The sequence below is a fragment of the Oreochromis aureus genome, linkage group 9 (assembly GCF_013358895.1).
Source record: "Oreochromis aureus strain Israel breed Guangdong linkage group 9, ZZ_aureus, whole genome shotgun sequence".
NCBI classification, from domain to species: Eukaryota; Metazoa; Chordata; class Actinopteri; order Cichliformes; family Cichlidae; genus Oreochromis; species Oreochromis aureus.
The window spans coordinates 3405692-3425655 of NC_052950.1; the positions used below are offsets into that span (position 1 = coordinate 3405692).

The 19964-nt window shown below is 41.4% G+C and overlaps 1 protein-coding gene across 1 annotated transcript in view; it reads right to left on the bottom strand.

Moving 5' to 3' along the window:
* kcnh2b (potassium voltage-gated channel, subfamily H (eag-related), member 2b) overlaps positions 1–19964 on the bottom strand; it is a 231509-nt gene that overhangs the window by 192625 nt on the left and 18920 nt on the right. The window contains exon 3 of the mRNA XM_039617403.1: positions 12806–13036. Coding sequence (XP_039473337.1) covers positions 12806–13036 — 231 coding nt within the window. The remainder of the gene's footprint in view (positions 1–12805; positions 13037–19964) is intronic.

A 19964-nucleotide genomic window follows, 5' to 3' on the forward strand; every position in this document is an offset into this window, starting at 1 on the left:
TCCACCACCAGGTCTGGACGTCCAAACTAGGTCCCAGTTTGGATGTCAATATGAGGTTCAACATTTAAGCTTGGCACTGGATAATTTTTAAATTGTTATTTTGGTTTATTTATTTCAGTTAATCAACTTATTTATTTGTAACCAGTTAAAACTAAGATTAAATAAAATGTCTTGAAATATTAAAAACATTGGCATCCACATTAAAATGTAAACTAATACTGGATAAAGTAAAGTAGCCAAAACAGCTGGAGTTGGAAGTTTCAAAATGACTTATGAAAGACGTCACTCTGACGTCACTTTGCACAGTGGGTGTATTCTTTTGTTTCATTTGTTTGTACATAAACAGAGATAACCATTCTCACTTCCATAAACCGAACACTGGAATCAGATCAGTAGTCTTTACTGGCAGGTACCCAAAGCTGTGGTATCATTATCATACCAGAAGTGGAACAACATTTGATAAGTGCATCCCTGTGTTTCTCATATTGAGATAGAAAAATAAATACATCTCCAGGCTCCCACACACACACACACACACACACACACACACACACACACACACACACACACACACAGAGTGAAATTACAGGATGAGCCTCAGTCAGGAGGGAATCACTAAGTATCGTCACTGTCTGTTATCATCTCTGCTACACTTCAAGCATTCAAACACTTGGTGCTTTCCATTTAAACTCAGGCCGGTCAGAACACTCACACAGAGTGTGTCTGCACACAGGAATAAACACGTAACAGCACACACGCCATATTTGTATGCTGAAAATTCTCTCTTTTGTTTAACATCACATGCGATTCTGTTGCTTTTGTTGGCCCGGTGCCGTTACCTCTCTGCATTCAGCAGCATGGTGAAGCAATGCTACTGTGATAGCTATGCTAATAGCGCATTTGCACCTTTGAGGAGAATGAAACCCATCTAACAGATACCAGGGCTTGCACTCCACGGCAGGATTTGATTGGCAGGTACTGATGAACTGGTGCCACGAAGCCAAATGAAGTAATAAAGCCATAAGAATGGTCCCACTCGGCCTATTCCCTCATTACTGTCTCTGACATTGCTCTCAGCGTCCATCACTCCTGATAAAATGAGCGCTGTATTAGGTGAGTCCTGGCACCACACTAGACACTCTTAAGGCTCAAGTGTAGAGTTTCGTCACAGCAATGCGGAGGCAGTCTTCTGCTAGTTTTCAGGTGGTTCCTACTTTAGACGACAAAAGTTAAATGAGTTCTTCATGTAATATTAAGGGGATTAAGACATGAAAACAACTCTGAGATAGCTGTAACTTTTGCTCACACTGAACTTGGTGAACCTGGATTTAAATACTTTGCTGTCTATAAATGGGTCGAGCTACAAAAACAAATTGAAGCTAAAACTACTGATTGGATCTGAACATTTTAAAGGGCTGTGTTTGTTTGTCTTCTCCTACTCTGGCAAAGGTTTTTCTTAATTTGTGATTTGTGATTTGTGATGTGTAACGTGTCGTTTTATGATGAGGCCACCTCTCAATTTCTTTTGTATAAAGGTCCCTCCTAAGAAAAGAGATCTGGATTTCAATGACACTACCTGTTTAAATAAAGATTTATTATTATTAATAACAATAATAAGGTAGTTTGTGTCTGTGTTTCTGTGTAAAAGAGGGACAGTGAGCAAGCAACACTATTACTGTTAGCAAGTTAGCAAGGGGCAGACAGAAAAATGTACATACTGTAGACATGCATATTCAGATTAGCCTGGAGTGGCAAGAATCAGACTGAGAATAATAGAAGTGCAAGAACAGCTGCTTTACACCTCCATATTCTTTCAGATGACTGCACCCGGTGGCCTGAAAATATCTACATAAAACCTGGACAGAAAAAACATTAGAGCTGAAAGAAAGAGTCGGTAAAGGCAGGGAGAGACAGGTGAACAGTCGTACCTACATCAAAACACTGTGAAATAACCACAGCGGAACAACAACAGGATAGAAGAGAGGCTTCCTGGGAGAATGGACCGAGACTTTTTTGGAATACTAATTGCTCCTTTTCCACTGAGCCACGGAAAATCTTTATTTTTATTCAACTGTGAAGCAGGAAATTTGTGACGAAAAAAGAAATAGAAATAGAGGGAAAGACGGTCAAGCCCAAACCTGTCCACATGTTTTAAGATAACCATTTGTAGAAAGCAGTTTTATACTGTATGAATCTTGCAAATGTGCAGACACACACAGAAACACACATCTCTGAGGTACAGAGTCTTTCCTGGATTCATTCAGCAAGGAAGGAAGGAAAGAAGGAAGAAAGGAAGGTGCCTCACAATCTATATGCTTACTGCTGATTTGAACTTAGAGGCAACAGCGCAAATCACTGAGCCATCGTGCTTATTTACATGTGTATGTACAGTTTATGTGGCTATAAATATAAGGAAATGTGTGACATGAGAAAGAGCAGATTACATCTGCATGTATAATGTGTAGCTGTACCCCGTCTCAAATGCAACTCACAAATACTTTCTGGGAACCGAGAGTGAAATATTCAGGTGCTTACTATACTGTTTAAAAAGCACACAGAGTGTAAAGTTTTATTAACACTGATTTTTTCTTACAGACACGTTTAAATCAGATGTGACGAGGAAAGTGAAACAGACTCCAACAGGCTGACATTCAACACCACGCAGACCAGCTTGGTCTAATCACATGACAGGGAAATTATAAAAAATAGTGATTATCATTATCAGTAGAACGTATCTGTAACACACCAAAACCAATCCACTCATTCAGGGCAGGTTTGGGTCCACTGACTGGCCATCAGATCACCACTGAACCAATACCTCGTTCACACTGGTTGTTTTTTAGCCCAGTCGCTCTACGAATGTCAGCCGTGCCTCTGGGCTTTTTTTTTCAGTAGAAATTTAAATGAGTTCTTAAATTTGATTACATTTTTTTCTTCGGCTCCTTTTAGTAACTGGCTGCTGTTTTCTACCATGCATGAATATTATAACCATGTATTTTCCACTTTCACAAACAAACACACTCATTACTTTGCATTATCCCATATTACCTCCGGCATGTGCCACTGGAAATATTCCCACTGACGTAGCTGATCTTTAGCCCTTTACTGTGTGCGTATAAGTGCATTCAGAGGAGCCGTGCACAGCACATTGGGTGACTAATGAGGCACACAAACAATGCTGCACTGTCACATTTTGGCGTGTCATGAATCATTTTTAGGTAACATGGGAAAATACAGGCAGTATCCCACACAGCCATACTTATAAGAGAATGTGATGCATAATTTGATCATAATTTGTTTTTTTGTGATCTAATTCAATGTCCCAGTGAAGATGGTGAAGAGTTCACAATAATCCTGTTGCACCTTCTCTCCACGCTGCCTTTTATACACTTACGCTGTGAAAACGAGTGAAAGTTTGTGTCATTATCTTCTTCATCTGTGTTACAACAAAAGCTCTCCATCTCTGTTTAAAAATGGACACCTATCTCATCAGCTCTAAAACCTGATGCAGTTTGTTGTTGTGTAGGCGGCAGGTGACAGCATTAGTCGTGTGTGTGCATTATGTCCTCTTACAGCTGGAGGTGGGTTCACCATAGCAATCAACAGCTAAGAATGCTAACCTCTCTTGAGAGGCTGCAGGTCTCTAAGTGCTTTGCTTAACTGCTGCTGCTAGGCAATCAAGTCCCCCCATCACAGAGGACTGCCTGCTCCTCTGGGCTCGCTGCATTATGAAGGCACAATGCTGTTAGCACTCTCATGATGTCTAATAGACACCTGCTACTCTTCAAGGCCCACCAACAAGCTCAAGAGTCCTTTCATAATGCCTGGAGGCGTTATCAGCAGCACTCGCAGTAGGTGAAAGAATGCAGGGGTGGAGATGTCCCAGACCGTCCCTCAGAATCTCAAGGTTTTATAGAAGAAAAGTGATAGTCAGCTGTGTTTCTTCAACACCTTTCTTGTTATGACTGTGCAACCAGTCAAGGAGCTACAATTTCATTCAGGGCCACAGAGGTGTGAGATTAGCATTCAGACAGTATTCACATGTTCTCTGAACACACGTGTGCTTATTTTTCTGTTTTCCAGAGTATTAATATTGTGCAACTCCTGATCATCAGTGATCTGCTGTGTGTTCAAAGCCAACAGCATCGATACAGTCTGGCTGTTGAGAAAATGAAGACCCAGCTTGTCATGAAAGCAAACACGCACTGACTTTTAGAACAGCCTGAAAAGATTGAAGGGTAAATGTGACAAAGCTGGAATCAAGTTTGCACTGTTGGCACAGCTCTGACCTTAGAGTGAGTACGATAATGAAGGAGAACAGAAACCAGCAGCATTAAACTGGCAATGCAAAGACAATTTATGAAATTATATATTTATACAATCATATTTGTAATTTAAACTTTGGAGCACTTTGCCTTTGTCCACTGTGCTGCTAATAAACTATCTGAGCCAGTCGTAACACAACACAGATCACACAGTCTGTGCTCCTTAATGTAGCACAGACCTGAACTCGCTTCTTGACGTCTATATTTGCATTAAATTAAATGCCAAGTTGTCACATTAGAGGTGTAAAATAAATATATTAACTTGGTATTTTCTGCCATTTACAAATTAATTTCTTTATATTTTTCTTTCTCTCCCTGATGTTTTTGAACTGACTGAAGTAGGCAGCAATCAATCATTTCATTTCCTGCAGAAGAAGAGTCCGATGGTGCATCCAGTGCACCTTTTATCTGAACAGGCAAAGACCTGGTGAAGAATCCGGCTGTGTGTTAACAATCAATTTTACTAGATTACCTTTGATTAGATTACCTTAGATGAAAATGACATAATTCAAAGGTTTGATCTGAATTCCTCTTTTACATTAAAGCATGTGTATATGGGAGGGACTGGTTATGTTAGCCCATGTCCCAGCTTTAGGAAAGCACAGGCACTCTTATTCTGACATTTCTGTCACTTGTCCTATTCTGAAGGACTGTCTGGCAGTTCCTTTTTGCAGCAGCAGTGTTCCTGTAGCAGTGGGAACAGTCACACCCTTCTAGCTTATCACAGGGAACTTCATAGCTCCTTGATACAGATGGCCTATATCAGAATCCATATTGTTGCTGGCTGATGCTGAGTAATCTTTTCTTCTCTGCTGGAGGGGCAGAGAGGGACAGAAAGATAGGGAGACAGCTGAGTGTGAATAATACAGTGGACAAAGACTGAGAGAGGGAAGCCGAGCAACTGGAGCTAAAAGGACAAAGACAATAGGAAGGACTAAGTGAAACACAAGGAACTAAAGGTTAGTGTGTGAGCTTGAGCTGAGATCAAGAGGACAGACAGAGGTGTTGGGAGGGCGAGTGTAACAGATCAGAAACTGCTGACCTCTGTTAAACGTCATCCAAAATTACTGTAGGCTCTTTACATTATAATATAAAGTGCTTATTATGATTTGGTACTATAGAACTAAAACTTGAATTGAACTGAAAAAAGGAATTTCTATTAAGTTAAAACTGACTCCTACCGTATTTTTTGGACCATAAGGCACATTAAGCAAAACAAAACAGTCAGATAAGTCAAACTTTGCTCAACTCATTCTTCTTGCTTCCTTCACTTCCGCATCATTGATTCATTAATGCTGAATTCTCTGGCAGCTGCTCTATTCCCATGTTGTTGCAGTATATTAATGACTAACCTGGTATTGTGGATGGATTATCTCAGTTGTTCTCCTGACTGAAGTTTGGTCCGTTTACAGCATCCTGCCATGCGATTGCATTTGTCCCTAACCATCGGGAGCCCTCACGTTAACTTTTATCGTTCATCCTCCAGCTTCACTGTGTTTATGTTATGCTAGCATAGCTGTGACGCTAGCAATCACGTAGCACATCATTATATACCAGCTAGCCCAACTTCAGTAACCCTACAAACGTCACTGCTGTTTAGTTTTCTGTCTTCATTTATGTTGGAAGTGATAGCAGAGCTGTACGTTTGAATGTTTCATAAATCTCTCAGTCAGAACATGCTATATCATGTTTAGGTGGAAGCTAGCGCGCTAACTTCCTGCTAACTTCTAACTCTGTTAAATGTAATAAATCCTGTTTTCATGGATGCCTGGATGTTAAACTTAATTGTTACACCTGGTAAAGCAGCAACACTGATCATTTTATTAAAGATGAAAGAATTTAGACAGTTTTTAACTCTCAGTGATGCTGCAGTGTTCATTTGACTTTGGGACCTGAAGATGACGGAGTTTAGGACCCAGATTACTCCTCGAGGCTCCTGACTACAGTAGCCATAATGTTCCGACAATCCATCAAGCGGTGCGGCTTCGTGGCTCACCAAAGTCGTACTAAAACATTTGACAGATGTTTGAGCGCCGTGTACCACATAAAATCGGTTCGAGGTCAGTAAGCACAACCAGAATTCATGCATAAGGAGCACTGTCGATTTTAAGTGCGCCTTATAGTGCAGAAAATATGGTAGTTTATCCATTCAACTAATGCAAACCTGTGTCTATTTGTGCCTGTTATTGCTGCAATGTTGTGACATTCAACACAGGCATTCAAAGGCTTACAGGAAAAGTCACCTGATCTGTATCTAAGCCTCTTTCTACATACTCCATGTTACATGATTATGTGTGCACATGTTCCTATTGTACTTTACTTGGACAGCGTGACTGATTAAACTGGGGATCCACTGGTGACAATTGAGTGTGAGAGTGAGAAGGGAGATCCATCATTGTGAAGGCTCATGCCTAAGCCCAGTACTAGATAAATGTGGTTAGCCAAAGTCTGTGTGTGAACAGCACGCGTGTGTGTAAGCATGTACGCGTGGGTCATGGCTACATTTCATGTAAAACACATGCTTGCACATTGGTTGCTTGGGTTACTGTTCAACATCAAAGGAGAGGCATTTTTTACTTTTCCCCTTTTGCCTTTCAAAAGGAGGGAGGGAGGGAGAGGGAGGGAGGGGGAGATGAAGGCAAAGGGGACAAGAGGAGGTGGCATAGTGTTTCCTCTCTGTGTGCATTATGGATGAGGTGCATCCGCAGTGTTCGATCAGCAGCGTGAAGGAGGCCTCCCGGGGTTAGCTAAGATTCTCTATTTGTGTCTTAGTGAGTGTGCATGTGTGTGATTATGGCTGATACAGGAGACACCACGGGCATACCTGCCCAAAAAGAGGGGGCCTGTCTGAGCTCTCTCAGTGTGAAGGCTGTAGGACGTCTGGAACAATGGGTTTGAATACACTTACTAACAATGCGTTCGCACAATTCTGTGTAGCTCGTGTGTACAAATGTTTCCCACACAAATCTGTGATTTATCAATAGTTTCTTATCTCAGTTTGTTTGCATGCAAACTGTTGATGTTTGGAACCACAGCACCCTGATACAGGAAGTCTGTAAAAAGTCCTAATCTCTGATCCTGTGGGTCTTACCCAGCAGGCAGTGCAGCCAGTGGGGACTCACCCAGGTCTAACTGCCTCTCTCCTTCCAAGGCCATCTTTGCACAAACATGCCACTCCACATGAAACTGTGGATATATGACCAGATAATGATACATCCTCTTTGTTCTTAATAATCTTTATTCTTGATTAAGAATAACAATGATTTATTATTAAAATGACATATAAACTCTGTTTGACACTTTGTATCACTGTAAACATCAAAGGTTGCATGTTTAGGCCTTTTACCCTCTAACATGTAATGAGAGGTGAGCTGCTCTCAATCCCACCTTTCTCAACAGAACAAATGACATCTTTGCTGCCTTAAAATGAGGCTACTACTAATAATACAAATTATTACTATTATTGTTCTTTCTTTTTTTATTATTTTCAAACTGTAAATAAAAACACCTTAAGCTCTAAAATGCTCAATAAGAAAACTAAATTCTAAACAGAAATGTGCAGGCTTTAACCTCTACCAGTCCATTTCTTGGGGGGAGGTAATGGGCTGCCATGGTAGCAGCAGAGAAACCCTGACCTCCTTTTCACCAGTCACCTCCTCCAGCTCATCCAGGGGAACCCTGAAGTATTCCCAGGTTGTCATGGTCCTGAGTCTGTGGACTCTGTGTTTTCTGTTTTGCATTATTTATCCTTGACTTCATGATGTGTCCTTGCTAGTGTCTTGGTTTTGATTTCTGTCTCTAGTATTCCTAGCTCCTTAGTTGTTTAGCATTTCTTGTGTTCTAGTTCTTAGGTTTTGGTTCTGTGCTCCTTCTGTTTAGTGTCTAGTCATCCCTGCCTTTGGGATCCCTCTGTTCTCTGTCAGTATCGTGTCTCTGAGTTCTGTTATTTCCCATGTTACCTCTGCTCTAAGTCCCCTCGCATTTCAGGTTTGTTGGTTCTGGTTCCTTGTTTCTTAGTTTTCCCAGTTTAGGTTTCCGTTAGTTTCTGTACATGCCATCTCTGTTTCTGTTTGTATCCTCACCTTGTAAATAAAGCTCACTCGCATCCAAGTCAGTGCCTGCATTTGGGTCCATTCACTCATTCCTCCACACGACACAGGTCATCGTAGAGATACAATCTCTCCATCATGTCCTCGTCCAAGTAGGACAACACCTCACTCGGGTGGTGACGCCTTCTGATGGGGAAGAGCAGCGGCTCTACTTCTAAGAAACACATCCACCATTCAGAGAAAGCTCATTTGCACTTCTTGGTAGGAACATTGATCGATCAGGTAAATCGACAGCTTCACTTTCTCTCTTTACCGCGGCACTTTCAGCGTCCACATGAATGGGATCCGTCTGTCAATTTAAACATATATTAAACTGTCTCCTATCTCATCTTAAACCTTACATGTTCTTATCTTTCATTGAAAATAACTTCTGTCATTGTTTGATTATTGCAGTGAGTTTCTCCTCGCAGGCTGACAGATCACATGGTCTGTGTCCTCCACCTTGTAGCCTGTTTGTCTTTTTCAAACTCTTTTTGGACTTGAGCCACTAAGAGTCTGCCAGGGGAAACAATACTCAGCTTGAGTAATGCTTTTTATTTATCTCTTTATCTATTCTTTTTAAATTGCCGTCATTTCCATGGAAATACTTTGGAAAGCTGTGCCTCCTCTGCTTTCCCCTTTGGACCTCAGTCACTGCTGTTCAGATTTTCACAGTCAGACTTTCTCCTGATTTCTTGCCTTAGAGGTGCAGACTGCTGGTTGATTCACTAACATACGGAGAGTGGCAAGAACACAACAGGCTTCAGGTTTGCTTTCGTACTCATGTTTTACACAGGGTAAGAACATTTCCACTCAAATATTAGTAAATGAGGCCGAGGCTGCTCTGGGTAAGCTGCTGTGACTATGAAACTATTTAGACATAAGCCGGAGGAAACACCATACATGGTTAATTAACTGCTTACAATGTACGATAATCTTTAAGACCTTGGGCAGAAATAAACTGTGAGTAGAGCAAGACTCATCCTTGCATGAAAAATGATAGTTGCACTTGAATCATACGAAAACCTACTTGTAATATTTGATATGGTGTGAGGCTGTCCACTGTCCCTCTGTGCCAGCTATCCCTCGGTGGCCTCTCGTTACCTCCAAGAATTATACTTTGTGGATATATGAGCAGATTAGTCACTGCTTTGAGCATGGTCATTACATGAGTCACTTCTAAATTACAGTGCTATTCCATTTTAGTTAATATGATCATTTTTCTTCTGTCTGCAGTAAAAGGGTATACTGAGGATATTGCACTGTGCCAGCAGTGGCCAAGAGCCTTACAGGCATTAAAGTTAGAAAAGCTAAAAGCATTGTGTTGTTAGCATGGTGGACATATCCAGTGCAAGGCTTGTAGCTTTTACTAGGTTCTTTGTGTGAGACTGGTATAAACAGTGGAAAGAGAGATCTGTGAGGAGCTGACCTGGCACAGAGCTCCTCATAAACATCACTAGAGAGCATACAGCAGGCTCCACCTCTTCTCTCTTTTCCTTTCCTTCTCACTTTCACATAACGGTCGCTGCTCTCTCTGTCTCATGCTCCCACTTTGTTTCTCCCACCTCTCACCCAGCGGTTGTTCCGAATTTCTCAGAGCTGTGGTGTCTTCCTGTTTCTTAGTCACCACTTCTCCCTTTGGCCTTCTTTTCCTCCATCTAAGCCCCTCTCTTCTGCTGCTCTGTTGTGTGTCTAAAGGTGGAAAACATCCAGCAGATGCTCTGGCCGTAGCTCAGGGAGTTGCTTTCTTTATTACCACGCGCCTCTTTATCACGATGAAAGCCACCTACCGTCATCAGAAATACATTGGTGTGGTAGGACAGACTTCTCCAAGGGTTTGACATGTTTATCTTCCTCTAATGTGCGTATTATGAATGCATTCAGGTGAGGTCTTTTGAACATACTGCTATTTCATTAAAACAGTTGTAGCATGAAAAAGAACAGATGGCTATTTAAAGTTGTTGTCTCACTCAGTAATAATCGACCACATTTATATTAAATACCATCTGGAAACAGACCACACGCACCATACTCTCCGTCCGAAACTTTTGTGCTGCTCAAAAGGAAAAAATAAAAAAATCTGGCAGTAAGTGAGTTGCTAAAGACACAAATTAAAACATGGACTAAACAGCAGTCAAACTATTCACACATACAAACTTAGACAAAAACATGAGCTATTATGTGCCAAATGTTCCCTACACAACACAGAAACAAATACTAAGGCCAAGTGAGAAGCTTTTACAGTCGCTGGAGGCTGACTGAAGGAGTCGGCTGAAACTGGCCTGCTGCATATATATTCATGTTGGAGCTGCTAACTTGTGCTAAGAACTATAATCACAATTAGCTTAATCAAATTCAAAATGTATCCATTTCCATGGGCTCTACTTCAACTTTAATTCAAGTTAAAATAAAAACTAAATAAGAAACAGAGGAAGGACACGGTGTTGGCCTACAGCAGAAAGACGTCTGTGGATGTGCATGCTACTCAAAACCTGCATGTTAAATGCAGCCAAAGCTGAACCCGAGTCACTCTTGCTGCTATCCTTCTGTCACAAATCTCCACCCACTCCACCCTGCCTGCACTTGTCTTTATCTCTGTTGTGCACAGTTCATTGCTTTGGGTGATTGACCCCAAATATTTAAGCTTATCTACCTGCGCCTTGCATCTTCACAGCTACACCTGTCTCCCTCTCATTCACACACGAATTCTGTCTTGTGTTTACTGAATTCCATCCGTCCTCTCTCCAGAGCATACCTCCACCTCTGCAGGCTTCCACCTGCTCTCACTACAGATCTGCAAACATCACGGTTTACAGAGAATCCTGCCTGGCTTCTTCTGTCAGCCCGTCTATCACCGCTGCAAAGAAGAAGGAGCTCAGATCTAAAGTAATCCCAGCTCTGCACTCACACATGTGCTGCACCAACCTGACTTTACCCGGACTTGCTGCACATCCTTTCAACCTCAATGACTCCTTTTCCTTAGTTTTCAGCATCACATACAACTCACTGTTTTCCTTTGTCACCTCTATCTGCTGTATTCCTAGAATGTAGGACTCCCATCTACTTTCTTCTTCTCCCTGACTATCACACTTTCCATCAAATGCCCTTTTTTTCTCTGTCCAGCAGATAAAATGAACATCTTCGTGGCAGTTTCCTTCACTACTTCAGCTGTGCTTCCCCAGTCGTCTGGTAACTCTTCCCTGCCACACAGAGCCTGCCTCAATTCCTCCCCGAAACACACAACTCTTCCTTCTTCAACCTCCACCATTTAATCCTCGTCTTTGCCTTCACACGCTTCATCTTCTTCTTTCCAAAGTCATTCTACAGCCTACTATCTGATGCTGCCTAACTACAGTCTCCCCTGACATCACATTGCAACCTCCTATCTCTTCCAAACTGCACCTTCTGCATAAGATATAATCTAAATGTGTGCACCATCTTCCAATATCATTTGTCAGCCTATGTTCCTTCCTCTTCTTGAAGAATGTTCACCACAGCCATTTCTATAAGACACACCACTATCTGTCCTTCTGCATTTGTCTCTTTAACACCATCCCCACTCTTCACCTATATGACATCCAACTTGTCGGGCACACACACTGACAGCATTTAACATCACACCTCCAATTTCCAGCTTCAAACTCACGATCACGTCTCTCTTCACCTCAAGACCGTTCAGATACTCTTCCTCCAAAATTACTCCATCTCTCTTCCGATCTGCACCATGGTGGAGCGTTTTGATGCTCCCGGGCTTACTTCCTTTCAACCTAGTGAAGGACCTTGCACACACATCTAGCTTTCTTCTCTCCATCATATCAGCCAGATCTCTCCCTTTACCAGTTTTCCCACTGTCTCCAGACACACCTTCCCCCTTTCCTGTTCCTTTGTCTTCAGCCAACAGTGGCACAGTTTCCAGCGGCACACTGTCGGCTAACAGCAGCAGAGGCAGATGTTGTTACCTGAGCCCTGACAAATCCTATATGGAAATCTCATTCTTGATAATCTGCACGTCTGATTTATTAAAGATTTTATGGACTTCTGAAAAATTTATCAAAAATTACTCTTTTCTTATTCTGGAATATAGTAATATAGCATACAGTGAATATACCATGTGTTTCTAAATATACCTAATAAACATGTATTACTGCTACTGCCATCTCAATTAAAGCAGCTAGCATGCTAACCTCTCTGGCACACCACACCTTCTGTCCCCAACACAAAGTTGACACCAAGCCGGCTTTACTCTTCTGCCACGATTAGAAATGATCTACTTATATTCCCAAACATCCACCTTAAATCCAGAGTTTCACCTCCCTCAGGCCAGAAACAGGTGCACATATGAGCAGAAACGGCTCTGAAATGATGAGCACAGCATCGTTTTGGTTTTCCTACCGTCTTTTCGGTAAAGGTTGATCTCCACTTTCCTCTCCTCTGACCCCAGGAGGGCCTGCGCCATCTGGGCGATAGCCAGTCGCTTGGTGTCAGGTCCATACAGGAAGTTACACGCGCATGGCTTCTGCATGATCTCAGCCCTTGAGTAACCACACATGTGGCAGAAGCCATCGTTACAGAAAATGATGGCGCAGTTCTCCACTCTGGCGTTGGCTATGATAAACTTGCGACCTGTGGGTGAAAGGACAAAGGTTTCTGCTGAATTATTTTAGTTTTCACTAACACAGCAACACCAACTCAACATATGATCAAATTAATGGAAACAGGAAGCTCAGTTTAATCACATTTATCCTAAATGAAAGCTATCGTGACCATATTTGGATTTCCATAAAAGAGGACACTTGGCCCAGTCATGAAGAACTTTAATATTACTGTCTGCTTAAAGAACATTTTAACATATTTAAATGATGGCTTCTCTGTGCGGTTAATGAATGGTCAGTAGGCATATAGGCTTTTACATGTCAAAAAGTGCAAAAAAATAACTTAAAAACCTCTGTAATTAAATAATGATACAGAAATAATGCCTCATCTGCATAAGAACAATTACCAGTACCAGGATGGTACGACGGAAATTTCTTTTACAGTTCATCTGAAAAGATGCAGTTGCACTTTGACATCTTTTAAACATCATCAGGCGCGCTGCTGCACGCTGTCTGTGAGCACAGAACAACCACTCGCAAAGCAGCAGCTCAGGGATGATGTCACACATATGGGTCCTCTGTAGGAAAACCCGGATGTTTTCATCGATCTCAAAAATCCCCCAGACAGAACATGAAAACTGGACACGTCCGAGGAAAAGAGGACGGTTGGTCACCCTATGAAGGCGCACGAGTGTTCAAATATTTAAAGTGAAGGCTCGTTCCTGTTCACATCTTGTTTACGCTCTAGCTAAGATTTTTCTCCTAACAGCCAACAGCAGACTTCCCTGGATCAAGTCGTTTTATCCAGATCTGTTTCTTCATTGTAGCAACATTCAAAAGCCACCAGAGGCAGCATTTCAACCTTTTCTTCAGACTGCTGCTGCCCTGAATGCCAAAAACCACTCAGACATTAAGCTAATATTAGCAGCTATGCTATCCTTGCTTCTGTCAAACCAAATCTCCAAAGAGGCTTCAAATTTATTCATTTTCAATTCTAATATTAATTGAAACAATGAAAAACCTTTTGGCCTGCTGTTACCCAACAAACAGCACCACATTTCCTTTTTGGGGCACATGATTTTTGGCACTTCTGCTGCTGAAATGCTAAAAAAACACTAAAATGCTATAGAAATTAAAGTTTGTTTGTAATTAGGTCCAAAACTTTACACAGCAGCCTCAACCATAACAGCCTCTTCCTCCACAAAGCTCTGAAGTGTCTCTTCTCTAAACCACTTACTGTAGAAGGAGCTCTTTTGCTCCGTGGCCTCTGCTCAGTGTCAAAATATGATATTAAGAGAGCTGCCTTTGAACACACACAAAGACACTCAAAAATCTTCCTTTACTCAGGACACAGACTCTCACTCATTGTTTCATATGCTGTGAATAAACAAGTGTGCAGTTTCTGTAAGGTAAATCTGGCACGTCTTTAGCTAACACAGGAAAACAACATAAATGAAAGAGTCTGTGTGGGAGCGTGTTTGTGCTGTGTTAGCCTGACAGTCTGCAGTGTGATAGATGGCTTCCACTAAAGAGCATTAAGCTTCTGAGAAGTTGCAATGTTCCTTGTTTCTTTCACTTAGCCCCACTGTGGGAAGAAGGAAAGAGAAAAGCGGTTGTGAAGCAAGAAACGAAAAGAAAAGAAAGGATGATGTAAAAAGATAACTGAAGAAAGACTTTGGGGAGAAAGAATGATAACAAATAGGATACAAGCAGAGGAATGAAACAGTTGAAATAATGAATGCAGGTATTTGGAGAAAGATCATGAGAGAGAGTGGGATTAGAAGAGAAGTGAGCCCAACTGCTGTCTGACTGAAGCAATAACCACGGTGGCCACATCATTGTCCCTGATTATTTCACAGTTTGACTTTAAATTCAATTAAATCCAAGTCTTTATTTATTCTATTTAAAATGTTGCTGGAGAGATCTTCCTAAGTAGGCTGACTTTCTCTTAGGCTCCAAGAGGTCGGACACTACTAACTGCTGTTTCTAGTAAACAATTTCCCCGTTACGCAGGCTGCAGATTGTCCAGATGAAACATTTGTGGCTGAAAAGGTGATGCCATTGTCTGTCATAATAAGCTGACTCTTTTATTTATTTTTAGCTTTCAGAAACGGTGTGGACTGGACATTTTGGAAGAAATATTCACTTCACACAGTTCAGTTTCTTAGTAGTTTTCCTTCTAATTCTTCTCAGCTGCAGGTCATGTTTTATACGTTCCTCTGCAGATGTCCTGCAGGTTCCTGACTGTTCCACCTGAAGACCAGAAACCTGACAGTCAGCAGAGAGGTCCTAATGCTGCCCAAGCTGAAAATCCAGCACTGATATTATTTGGGAAGATTGTCGTGTCGATACAAACTGTGATCAAAATATTGGCCAGTGATCGGGCTATTTCAAACGGGATTAAATTGTTGTATAATTGAGTTTGCTTGCACAAAATTGGTGTTCAGAACAGCATTTATTCTAATTCAGAACAATGACTAAAGCCACAGATTGTGAATAAAACACGGAGATCATAATTTACAAAATGAACATGGCATCGTTGGATTTGAAACTTCCAAATGAGACTGTTCACTGTAAAGTATTATATCTGTATGTCACACAGACGATAACAGCATTTCAAAAAGTTAAGACCTGAGATTGAGACTTTTTAAAGAGTTTCTCTGGTGTCTCTGTGAGCATTATCTTCTTCTACAAAAATAACAGTCACTCGAGAGAGTCTCCAAACACATTTAAAAGCCATTAGAAAGGCAGCATTTCAAGCTAGACATGCCCATTATAATGAGGGAAAAGGCCTTTAAGGGACACAAAGCTATTTTTCAGTAGAAGGCTGCATATGTGAGGTTTGCATCAGAGGACTTTTTATGAGAGCCTTGGATAAAGGAGAGTCAAGAAGGATATGCTTTCTTGGGTGGCATAAATAATTTAAATTAAGGTAACAAGATTTTTGCTGCCTGGCAGATTCTTATTTGTGGATCTGAAGAAGAAACGTAACAGCTCAACTTTTTTTGGTCATTTTTATTGTAGAGCTTCCTCATGAAGGCCATGAATGATAAATCTTCCCCAAGGACTTCAGGCTATGATAAGGGAAGAACACCGTATTGCTGCAGTGAAAGACGTGACTCCTGTAATTAGTTTTTGGTCGGTGAGTCACACTTCAGCCCACACTGTACCTAGAACTGGCCCAACTCCTAAGAAACTGCTTTCAATGCTACAAAATGTAATTTTGTATATAAATGATGACAGTTTGTTTAGTGTTAGTGTAGAATATGGACACAGAGTCACGTCTTTAATAATCACCACGTGAAAAAAGAGGCTGTGCAATAATCACAAAACTGTGTAAGACAAAGACTAAACTTTGAGTCTGAGGCTCTAAATCTATGCCAGGGAAAATTAATAATGAGCAGCATCCACCAGCTCCAGCCAAACGTCTTCACCTCTCTTACTGATCGTTGCCTTGTCAGGAACTGTTTGCTGATGTGTTGTGAACTCAGGCCAAAACGGGTTTTTCTGTCATCCCAGTGAGCAACTTCAGTTTCTGAACTGTCTCAGTCAGTATTCACAGCCTGGCTCATCTGCGACTCAGTGCCAATGTTTTGGGAGAAGGTAATGTGTCATACATTGTCCCTATGATGAATGAATGAATGAAATTAAACCCACGTCTGTGCACTGGGTCAATTTTTCTTTCTAAGTGTTCTTCATTAAACTTGATTATGAAAAAGTCCCAGGAGGAAGAGATGGTAGACGGCCATTATTCCCTGTAAATTACGTCTACGAAGAGGTTCACAGAGGGGATGTGTAGTAATTCCCCTCTCAAATAGTGATTTATAAGTCATTTTATCATCACTGGCAAGACATGCATCTGCCACACCCCGACATTTCTGCACATCACATTCCAATTCAGCTTTGCCCGTTGATATCACGTCTCCCGTATCGGGCTCGAGTCCGTGGGATTAGTTTGCAGACTCATGAGTCATTGTTATTGGAAAATGTGTCCCTGTTTCAATTGTCGAGCTGTAACTTGCTTATGGGGATACGATTATTTTTGATTGAGTGCACATTTCGGTATATGTCTATGGGTGTTTACTTTTCAACGCTGTGCAAACTTATAAAGTCCAGAAAAGAAAACGAAAGAGAAAAACAAGATGAATTTTTAAACCACACTTGAAGGAATATTCAGTTTTATTTATACAGCACCAAATCACAACAACAGTCACCTCAAGGTGCTTTGTATTGTAAGGTGGACCCTACAATACAGAGAAAAACCCAACAAGCACTTTGGCGACAGTGGGAAGGAAAAACTCCTTTTTAATAGGAAGAAACCTGCGGCAGAACCAGCTCAGGGAGGGGCGGGGCCATCTTTTTTAGGATCGAATAATTCCTTCAAACAACAAGTCAAACGGATAAAACAACAAAAAAAGATATTGTTGCCCACTAAAAATGAGAACTTTGTGACACAGAGTTCTCACACAGCAAGTTTTCTTTTTAAAGATAGTTAAAAATAAACGATACAGTGTCTGTGCTGCAACGCCTCCAATAAAGACTAGACAAGCAAAAGCTCAATGAAATGTTGACACCTCTTTATGTTACACTGACGGTCGAGCTTTTGTGGCAGCAGATTTTCCAAACCTCCGTCAGTCACGTCATAGTACAAGAATCAAGAGTACCTCTGCTAATTTTCCCAGCCTGTCGTGACCATCAGTGAATGTTGGGCTCCTGAATGGAAACGTCTGCTTTAAGCACACCCTATCATAGCCTCTCCCCCGTTCCTCCACAAAAGAGACACATCATCAATCAAAGCTGTCCATCTTGAATCCAACAGGCTGTTCTCGCAGCAGACTCAAACGGTGGACAGACCTGTTCAGGTATTCATGGAAACACTGAAAATCAGTTGTGTAGATGCATCTGAGAGCCTGTCTGTATGAATTAGTGGGAGCAGCAGCCCTCAGGGGCTCATAAAGTTTGATGGGTTTGTCTGGCTGCAATAAGCACTAAGCAATGCAAAGGCAGAGATGAGTGTGTGTATACTGTATTTGTGTACATTCTGCACGTCCTTTCCAGGCAGTTGAGTAAATGGTTTTCAGTCTGTGGCTGAAAGAACTGAGAAGATGTTCTTTTTTCCAGGCTGTTTAAGGTAAAGCGCTCACCTCCCTGACACTGTTTGAGCAGGGCTGAAAAAATGTAATTATTCTTTACCTATAAGACACACAACCACATGAAGAGGACATATGGTGTACTTTTGATGCAGATGTGCTGTATCTGCAAAATGACAATATAATACCTCAGCCAAAGGAAACCAGGCTGAGAGAGGGAATACAATAGAAGCACCAGGAAGGAATGTCACAGGCCGCTCCTGTGTGTCTTCAGACATTGTCTAGTGGAAAAGAAAAGGAAGGTGGACAGCAGAAGAGTCAGCAGGTAGCGCATACAAACTCGGTGACTCATGGTTTAAGCTGCTCGGTGTTTAGGACACAGCTGGACATGAAAGAAAGCCGGCATTATTCTAACAGGGAAGGGGTGAGGAGCCGTATTATTACACTGCAGGCATTCACAGAGGAAAGTGCAAGAGATGGCAGTATTCAGAAGCAGAGGGCAATGTGCAGAAATTAAACAAGGGTAATGGTGGGCAGCTAAACACAGCACGTAACATTTCTTCTCATTCTGCTTACTGCACACTTCTCTCAAAGGTGCTTTATAGTGTCAGCGCTATGACTGTCCCCAGCGACCTGCTGCTGTCTATTGTTTTATTTGTGACTGTGACAAGTAGAACTGAATTAGTGTGAAAATGGAAAAATGTGCACAAATCTACGAAAATCCAACATCTTTAATATTAAGTGACGGATACAAAACATTATCTTATATTATAACCTACAGTAATAAGTGTGTAACACTACCTGCTGACATTGACAGCATTATGTAAAGTTGAACAGGTGGAACTGCACATACATGTTGTGTTTATGAGGCTAAATTCATGGTTGTTAGGTTTGCACTACTACTAGCAACTTACTAAGATTCTACTTTAAAAGAATGTCACAGTTATTTGAATTTTTTTCGCCAGTTACCAGATGGCTGAGAAAGTACAGCTGAAGGAGTTTGGTGTATCCTCTGGACAGAGGGAGGAGGGCAAGGAGCACTACGGCTGTGATGTTTGCTTTGAGAGCATTGATCTCCAAGAGACGGTCAGAAGCTGTGGTCTGTGTCTTTGTGGATCTGGAGCATATAATAGCCCCAAGAGGGCAACTGTGCTACTGCATGAGAAGTATTTGAGGGCGGTGCAGGCTACACAGCGTATGGTGATGTCCATGGGTTATAGACAGCAGAAGTTTTAAAGTATTAAAAACAAATATGTATTGTCTTTAACACTTCATGACCTACAGCAGGGGTGTCAAACATTCTGGTCCGAGGGCCAGAATCGGCCCAGCAAAGACTCCAGTCCGGTCCTCTGGGTGTCTTTGGGATCTGTGAACGAGGGCATACACTTTCATCTTTTAACTGTATTTTCATAAAGTTTACAACTTGTCCTACTGATGAAGACCTCCCCCACCAAAGTAATAGATAAAGAATTAAATGACAGTTTCTGTTTTTTCCACTATTAACAATAGAAAGTTCTTTTTTCTCTCTTTTTTTTAGAATGTGCTCGCTGTAAAATTAAAGAATGAATTATTTAACAAAAACCTTTATTACAGTCATGGGGCAGTCGGGTAGTGAGCTATCAGAACATTTTATGTAATTTTACACTTTTATTTTTTACAGTTTAAGGCCAAAGAGTCGTGACAGTGCTCTTTTATTAAACAGAGCAGCATTTCTTTACCATGTAGTAAAACTGAGAAGTGCTCGTGAAATTGCACTCCTTTGTCTTATATTGAGATATCACAGGGATGTCCACAGACAGTAAGGGGATTTTTACTGGTCCGGCCCACTTAAGACCAAAGTGCGCTGTATGTGGCCCCCGATGTAAAGTG